Below are 8,662 nucleotides of genomic sequence, written 5' to 3'. Positions count from 1 at the left end.
GAAAAGTCCTCAAGTGAGGTTTATTTTGTGAAAATGTGTTTTGATGAACATATGAAGTTTTAAATTTTGATCTGTACGTGCTTCTTTACTTTTTTACTTCTGGAACCTATCTAATTGTCTTTAATGTCCACGGTTTATATTATGGATCTAACTATAAAATACGATCTTGAAAGTTTGCATGCAAAGTGTTTATGAAAAGTGCTCAGTGAGGGTTTGGAACTACAAGATGACACTCTCATGTTTAGTGTATGTTGGTTGATAGGAAGCCTAGTAAGAAAATAACGAATTATACTAATAGTTTATAGGTTTATCCATAATTTGGACTAAAATTCTTATCGTGTAAGTTTAGTACTTCTATACAACCATATATGTACACATCATAAACATGTATAGTTGTGTAAATATGCATGTATATTTATATACATATAAACATGAACAGAAGGAGATACATAATTATAACCTTACTTTTACTATGAAATTATTACTTGATATATTTTTTCGTACTTACATGATTTTGTTTCACTGCTTAGGTATTATATAAGTGAATTACTTGCTATGTCATTTTATACTTTACTAGATGTAGTGTGCGTTGTAAATATGGCTAATATACTTACAATTTATGATCATTCAAAAAAACATTTAACGAAGTTTTGGTTTCGGCTTCGGCCCCCTAGTTCTATTATTTGTTTTCTGCCCGTGATGGTTGGTTACAAATTTATGTGTAATTTTTAATTCTTGCTAGTTATTTGCTAGCTTTAATAATACAAGGTTGTTAAAAAATGTTAGTTCTACAATTTCAATGTACATGTTCATACCTAGTAAAATAATAATGTCTCAAATGAAAACCATGGTCTGAAATTCGAAGAATATTTATGAAATAGTGTATTTAATTATTAAAATAGGCATTTCACATGTCTTTTGTAGTATTTATGTTATGAGATTCATTCTTATTTTTTTATTAAGTTAAAGTGTTATGAAAACATTGTTTGAAATGTAAATCGAATCTAAAACCTGAAGAACATTTCTAAAATGGGTTGCTTTTTGGTATTCATGTGTTTCGTAATTAGGCATTATATAGTTTTGTAGTTAGGTATTATTTGTATATTCAAGTACTTTACATAAACCAAAATATACCGTATTAGCATTAGATTGTGCTTAGACATTAGGCTTCTTTACCGGTTGTGGCTAACGTAACAACTTTCTGATTCTATATTTGAGTTTGTTATGCAAGTTTGCTTTTTAGATGCTCAAGAGATAACACCTTCCCCAAGCAAAAATACCTAACCACTTGTAGAAGAATGATCTTCAAGATGGGTTATCCAACTTGCATGATAATATCCTATTAAAACTAAAGGATATCCCAGATAACATAATCGATAAGTCATGGTTCTCTTTAAGTACTTGAACACTCTCTAAATTGTTTCCTAATGTTGCATACTAGGATTGTTGGTATACATACTCAATCTCCCAACCGCATAAGCGATGTCATGGTGTGTGCTAGTCATGACATACATCAAGCAACCTATCGCTTGAGCGTATTCTAGTTATGATTTCCTTGCCCTTGTTTGGCACTAACTTCACAATGGGATCCATGGGAGAACTCATGGGGGAACAATCACTATAATTAAACTTTTTTGAGAATTCTCTCAACATAGTGTGTCTGTATCATAGAAATATCCTTGTTAACCCGTTTAATCCTAATACCAAGGATCACATCAACCTTCCCCATGCCTTCTATGGAAAACTTTGATGACAACAAACTTTTAGTTTCATCAACTTGAAGTTGATTAGTGCCGAAAATCAACATGTCATTGACATAAAGGAAAATTATCACCATGGAATGGGATGAATTAACCCGACCATAAACACTTTTTGAAACCACATGAAAAATAACTTCATTAAACTTTTGATGTCATTGTTTATGTGCTTGTTTTAGCCCATAAAATGATTTGACAAGTTTACACACCTTATTCTCATTACCAGGCATAACAAAACCTTATGGTTGTCTCATGTAAACTTCTTCGTCAACCTCTCCTTTCAAAAAGGATTTTGACATCCAACAATCTAATGGTAGAAATCCATGCCACCGATGCATTTGTGTCAAAATAATCAATATCGGTTTTTTGTCTAAACCCTTGAATGACCAATTGGGAGTTGAACTTATCAATAGTTCCATCTATCTCCATCTTCTTTTTGAAGATCCATTTGCAACCCAACGGTTTAGAAATTGCGTCAACATTGTTTCTACACAAGCCCTGCGTCAATGCCTCAATGGTGTGAGAATGACTCCTTATTACCATTTCATATAAATCTAAAAATAATAAAAATGATTCATAGTTAACATTTTTTCAATTGTAGATGTTGTATATTGACAACAAAAAATTATAAGGGGATGAATAAAAAATGTCATACCGGTGATCAATTACTATAACAATTGGTATGATAAAAGAAAGAAAGAAATACAAATTGAGGAATGGAGGATTAGAAAGGTTGCCTTGAAAATAAAATATGGTAATGTTGAATGCGATGACGATGGAAGAAATTATTGAGAAAGTTAGGAGAAAAAGGAATAATGATTAAAAATCAACATTGTAGAGTTTAAGAATGAGAAAATTTGATATATTACAAAACAAAATGTTTCTTTTTCTACATTGAATAGAATAATATAACATCGTGATTCATATTCTTTATTAACATATGATGAGAATAATATAACATCTTGATTCATATTCCTTATAAGCATATAATTATATAGATGATGTCTACCGGATTGTAATGTCAAAGTAAGGGGAAGGATGCTACCCTATCATAAGATTTCTACATGTACATTTTGGGATGTGATGATTATTCATAGCTAATTGATCGAGATTGGCAAGAACACAACCATCTAGAAAACTACATGTTAACACAGAAAATGAATTAACATATTTTAAAATGCACAAATCCACGTGTTTCATAACTATATATACAACAAAAATATACAACGTTAGTAATCATTTATAGAAACGTCGTCTTCAAATGATTAAAATCATATTTTAAAGAAAATAGAAAAGAATGCATGTAGAATTCAAAATGGACAATACTCACATTACCTCGATAATTAACATTATTATAGCTATATACATTTTCTGAGCCACGTGGTCATCGCTAGAAAGAACAGAAATAGCTGGTTTATAATAGTATAAGGGTTTAAATAGACAAAAAAAATGTTTTTTCTAAGCAATTACGTATAATAGTTTTTTCTTGAATTTTTCCATATAATAGGTTGGATTGAAGGAATGACTGGGTTCTTTGGGTTTTCTTGTTATTGAGTATATATGTAACCACAAACATAAAATCGAATGGTTTTAATAGATACAAAAATAATATATTGGTTTTTGTAAGCATACAAGTATAATAAGGTTGGATGTTTCTTCGGTTTTCTAAGCAGTTTGTGTATCCTTTCCATTTGTATTAGCATTTAGTATCCAGACCAAGGCTGGGACACATGTTAATGGAGTAAAAATTCCAGTTTTTTGGCACATCCAAAAAGGTGGGCCAAGGACTCTCTGGTCTAGAAAAAAGACGTGAATGCCCTTCCCCTCCCCATCTACGAAAGTATCCCTAGAAGGCTTGTCAAGTCCCATCCCTTTATGCATTGTATAACATTGGCAGCCTTAAGAGTCCACTTTATCACTTGAAGAAAATAATAAAATGAATCTGATATGTGATTAATTATGAAATTTAAATGGAGATGGAAACAAATATGAAACAAAGCTACCTACACAAAGTTCTCTTCTAACCCCAGAAGACTATGTCAAGGGTATATAATTGTTAAACATTAATCTCATGCATTTCTTCAACTTCATACATCGATCAATTTTGAAAAATTTAAGGGAAGAGTCAGTTCTTGATGAGGAACCCAACAGCTAGACCAATCAAGGCGAGGGCAATAACAACAATGAATGAAACACCACCACCCCCTTGGCTTTTGTTGTTTCCTCCACGCGTCAATAGTTGCTGTGTTTTTTACCAAGTAGATTGCAAAAATTATGAACATAAAAAGGTTTAATCAAGTAAAAAAAGAAAAGGCTTCGAATGAGGGATAAATGTCGTCTCACCATTTCTTGTCGAATTTTGTTGCTTTGTTGGACAGCAGCATTCTTCTCATCAGTCAACTGTGAGATGAGAGATCTTGCCTGCAAATTCACCAATGTTTATATATATATATATATATATATATATATATATATATATATATATATATATATATATATATATATATATATATATATATATATATTACCATAGTTTAAAAAAAAAAAAAAAAAAGATTATGAACATGAGATTGTGAAAACTCACCTCTGAGGAGTTATCATCAGAATCCACATATTGTCTTGAAACCTGCAAGCATGAAGAAGAATCATGATGTGATGTTACAGATGGATGAAAGTAAGTACGTATTTGAAAAAGAAATTAATTACAACCTGATCAGAAGTTTTTGTATTAACATTAATCCCACCATCTGTGAAGGACACCTTTGGTGAAGGCGCCCCTTCATCAGGTTCCTCAGGAACAGGTGAAGGTGGTTGGGGTGGAGGAAGATATATCACTTTCAATTTGCACTCTTCCACAACACGTCCTGCCTGCTTACTAAACTGTAAACTCAAACCATCATCAGCTAATTAAAAATACAAATTCATTTTACTAATTAATTAATCTCAACCAAATCAGAATACGAATTAAAGGCAGGCAGCATGTTTTTTTTTTTTTACCATTTCCGGGGTAATGTCCTTTGGGGTTACTCCTGGGCTTGCAACTACACTCTGAAGTAGAAACTTGTCTTTGCATTGCATGTCCGGAGGAGCTTCCTTCTGAGCCTGCATGGTAACTGTCGCAAAACCACAACACAAACATATCAATTAATATTCAATGCTTGAGTAGTGTATGTTAACGACTCCTAACTTCATTTCATTTATATGATTATGTTGTTAATTTCTTTGATGTATAAATGTGGAAAAGCTAGGGGGGCTACGTTAATTAATGCAAAAAAAGAAGCACGCAGGAAAGGTTTCCATCTTAAAGATTAGTTCAAAATCGTTTGGTGTTTCACAAGACAAGTTTTTGATTTTTAGGTATAGGAAAGAAAACAGATAAAAAAAAGTTTAGTTTATGACAAAAACTGACGCACCTATTACGTCACATGTTGATCGTGGCATAACTACACCAGTATTCGGCCGAACGCAATATTTCTTTGGATTTGTTGTCTTCACCTGAAATTATGATTTTCTCCAAATTCAGATTATATATATGTATATGAACGCAACACAATCTATTTAAATCCCACCACATTTTATTTTAATTAAAAAAAAAATCTCTCGCTCTTCTTTATATATCACAAGTCACAACGAAATAGATCGACGTTAAGGATGAACAGGAATTACCTTAAAAGCTACATGATTCTCGGTTTTATTCAATAACTGGAGAGAGCACGAGATCTGTTTCTTTAACTCAACTAATCAAATCAATCAAAGGCAACGAAAAGAATTGAAATTAATATACCTTATATATATAAACAGAACAACAATTTATGGGGTTGATTCGATGATGTGGTGCCATTGGATAACTTACATGGGAATTTGAGCTCCGTAGGTTCGACGTTCAAAAGCTCTCCTGTACTCATATTTTTTTTTTGTTTGCAGGTTATTTTGGATTCCCGAAAGAAGAATGAATAATCATAAAAATGTTTGTGATTTTTGGAAAGCTGAGATTTATATATGATCCGGTATTCTCTCTGAAGGAGAGAAAGGAGGGGGGATTCGCTTTCTCTCAACTTCATGAAATATTATTATATAAAATTTAAAAAAACAAAATCGAGAGAGATCAAGGACGAAACATGTTTTGACCTTTAAAGGAATTTTAGTTTGACCAAATAAAAGTTGTAAAATGTATGCACTACTTCCCTCCTATGTGGAAAGAAATTTGTTACGTGGATGCATCACGAGTTTGCGTTTGCCGCCGATTATATATATATATATATATATATATATATATATATATATATATATATATATATATATGCACATTATTTTAATAGTTTTAGTTAAACAAATAAATTGATTATCGTATCTCAATTACAATTACTCTTGTTTAAATTAATTGTTCCAATCCAACCTCGACAGTGATGTTATTTCACTCAATACTTGATATACATTTTCCGATTTAGGGTGTGATTTATCAGCAGACAAGAACTCATGAAACACACCCTCCACTTGTACACAACTACACCCTGGTGTTTTCTTAACACCATTCCCTCTCATCACACTTCTAATCTTCTTTACCTCATCCCATTTACATCTACTTGCACATAAACTTTCCATAAGCACATAAACACCGCTATCATTTGGATCCAACTTAAGAAGCTTTTCAGTAGCAATTTTACCCAAATCAACATCACCATGCATCCTACACGCATTAAGAAGCGCTCCCCAAACAACTTTATCAGCTTCCATTGGCATTTCTCTTATCAACTCATAAGCTTCATCCAAAACCCCAATTCTTCCAAGTAAATCAATCATACAAGCATAATGCTCCACTCTTGGTTTAACCCCAAACCTGGTTTCCATCTCTTTGAAGTAGCTTCTTCCTTGGGTGAGTAACCCTCCATGGCTACAAGCCGATAGCACACCGATAAATGTAACCTCATCTGGTTTGTATAATCCTGTTCTTATCATCTCTTTGAAAAGACTAAGAGCCTTTATTGCATGCCCATGGGAAGCAAAACCCACAATCATAGAGTTCCAAGATACTAAATCTTTATCATGGATTTCATTGAAAATCTCTTCTGCTGCATCGATCTTCCCGCATTTGGCATACATGTCTATGAATGCATTTCCTAGTGTCACTGTGGGTTGAATCCGGTTTTGCTTGATGTAGTAGAAGTACATCCATTGGCCTAAATCTAAGCAACCTGATTGACCACAAGCAGAGAGCACACATACTAAAGTGCTCTCTATAGGAACCAAACCTTCATTTTCCATGTCCAGGAAAAGTTCTAGAGCTTCTTTTGGTTTATTGTTTTGTGAATAGCCTGCAATCATAGCATTCCAAGATACAATGTTTCTCTTTGGCATTTCATCGAACAGTTTCTTTGCTGAAACCAGCTCACTGTTTTTGGCATACCCGTTTATCATACTCGTCCATGAGAAAACATCTTTGGTTCTCATATTATCAAACATCTCTCTAGCAGTAACTAAAGAACCACATTTCACATACATATCCAATATCGAATTCATTAGATTGAGACTCGTATTCAGATTCATTCTTTTGACAATATCATGTATAGATTTCCCCAACTCCAAGTCCTCTTTCTGAGAACAAGCAGAAAACACTGCTATCATCGTGATCTCATTAGGTTGAACCCCACTAGCCTCCATCAACTCAAAAACTCGCAATGCCTCGTCTGGCATGCCTTGTTTCGCGTACCCATTTATTAAACTAGTCCAAGAAAAAACATCCCTCTCGCAACTTTCATCGAACACCTTTCGTGCACAACCCAACTGTCCTCTCTCACCATAGAAGTGAACCAACCCGTTTTGCACAACCAAATCACAATCAAAACCCACTTTCCAAACCAAAGAATGTAACGATTCCCCCGCTTGTAAACACTCGCATGCTTTCAATCCAAACACAAAGCTCCTCCTGTCCATTTCCACGCACTTTCGAACCATTAAGCGAAATAAAGACAGCCCCTTTACATTCAAATGTGATTTTAGATACCCTCTGATCATGATGTTCCACATATAAACGTTGGGATTAGAGAACTGGTTGAAAAGGCGATGAGCATACTTTAGATCTCCAGTGTCTGATAGAGCACAAAAGGTTAAGATTCTGCTGACAGGGAAAACGTGGAAAATGAGGCCGGTTCTTGTAAATTGTGCTTGAATTTGCCTCAACTGGGCCATGGAATTGCATGATTCTACAGCTAATAGAGTTGGGTTTGTGATGGAGAGATTGGTTTGTGATGAATTCCAAGTGGGTTTTGAGAGGCTGGAGAATAAATGGATCTTGAATGAAGCATTAAAAGGAAAGAGGTGCTGGATATCCTGAAAAGGACGGAGTTTCATGTGAATTCGTCGAGGAATTTGAAGAAAAAAAAATCTGCTTGTGGAAGTGGAAGACCAAAGGGCAAAGAGGGCTCTCTTCTGCTTCTTGTAGTAGTAGTAGTAATTGATCTTATCTTATGTGGGCATGGCGTCACTGGTGCCAATTTTGGAGCCAAATCTGAAATCAATGCGAAAGTCAAATCACAAATCAATTTGGAGTAGTAACAGATTTAAGAATCGAATTGAATAGCAACGGTCATCATCACAAAGCCAACCTACATATCATCTCTTCCACAGGGCCCGGTCCTCTACTCCTCAGGGGTTATCGATCACTTGAATAGTCGAACTCCCGCTCATTCCCTTCTCTTGAATTGTTGTCTCGCTGGGTTCCTTTCCTTCTCAGTCACCCACGCTACTCCCTCGCGTACCCTTGATACTTGTACCTTGAATGGATAATCCAAATCTTCTAGATTACAGTCAAACCTAGTGCTAAGTGCAATAGATACAAATGATTTGGTAGGTCCCCAATCGAACAAATCCAATGCAAGAATATCAAATCCAATGCAAGAATATCGTTC

The 8,662-nt window shown here is 34.2% G+C and overlaps 1 protein-coding gene and 1 pseudogene across 3 annotated transcripts; both read right to left on the bottom strand.

The window, feature by feature from the left end:
- Nucleotides 1-3,689: 3,689 nt before the first annotated feature.
- On the bottom strand, nucleotides 3,690-5,951 carry LOC145057912 (vesicle-associated protein 1-2-like). Its single transcript, XM_079005823.1, has 8 exons — nucleotides 5,611-5,951; nucleotides 5,424-5,494; nucleotides 5,171-5,252; nucleotides 4,755-4,870; nucleotides 4,467-4,637; nucleotides 4,342-4,383; nucleotides 4,101-4,178; nucleotides 3,690-3,999 (listed from the first exon to the last, which is right to left on the bottom strand). Exons 1-8 carry the CDS (start codon nucleotides 5,816-5,818, stop codon nucleotides 3,883-3,885), a joined length of 885 nt encoding a protein of 294 aa, XP_078861949.1. The 5' UTR covers nucleotides 5,819-5,951; the 3' UTR covers nucleotides 3,690-3,882.
- A 69-nt stretch (nucleotides 5,952-6,020) lies between these two features.
- LOC145057911 (pentatricopeptide repeat-containing protein At2g22410, mitochondrial pseudogene) lies at nucleotides 6,021-8,662 on the bottom strand (annotated as a pseudogene). Of its 2 annotated transcripts, none has more exons than XR_013686202.1 (2): nucleotides 8,360-8,662; nucleotides 6,021-8,262 (listed from the first exon to the last, which is right to left on the bottom strand). The product of XR_013686202.1 is annotated as a pentatricopeptide repeat-containing protein At2g22410, mitochondrial pseudogene, transcript variant X2 (transcript). The 2 variants fall into 2 exon arrangements; XR_013686201.1 differs by having other exon boundaries at nucleotides 8,364-8,662.

This window comes from Lactuca serriola, chromosome 6 (genome assembly GCF_051521515.1).
Source record: "Lactuca serriola cultivar US96UC23 chromosome 6, Lser_US96UC23_V15, whole genome shotgun sequence".
NCBI lineage: Eukaryota > Viridiplantae > Streptophyta > Magnoliopsida > Asterales > Asteraceae > Lactuca > Lactuca serriola.
This window is presented reverse-complemented; position numbering and strand designations above follow the sequence as displayed.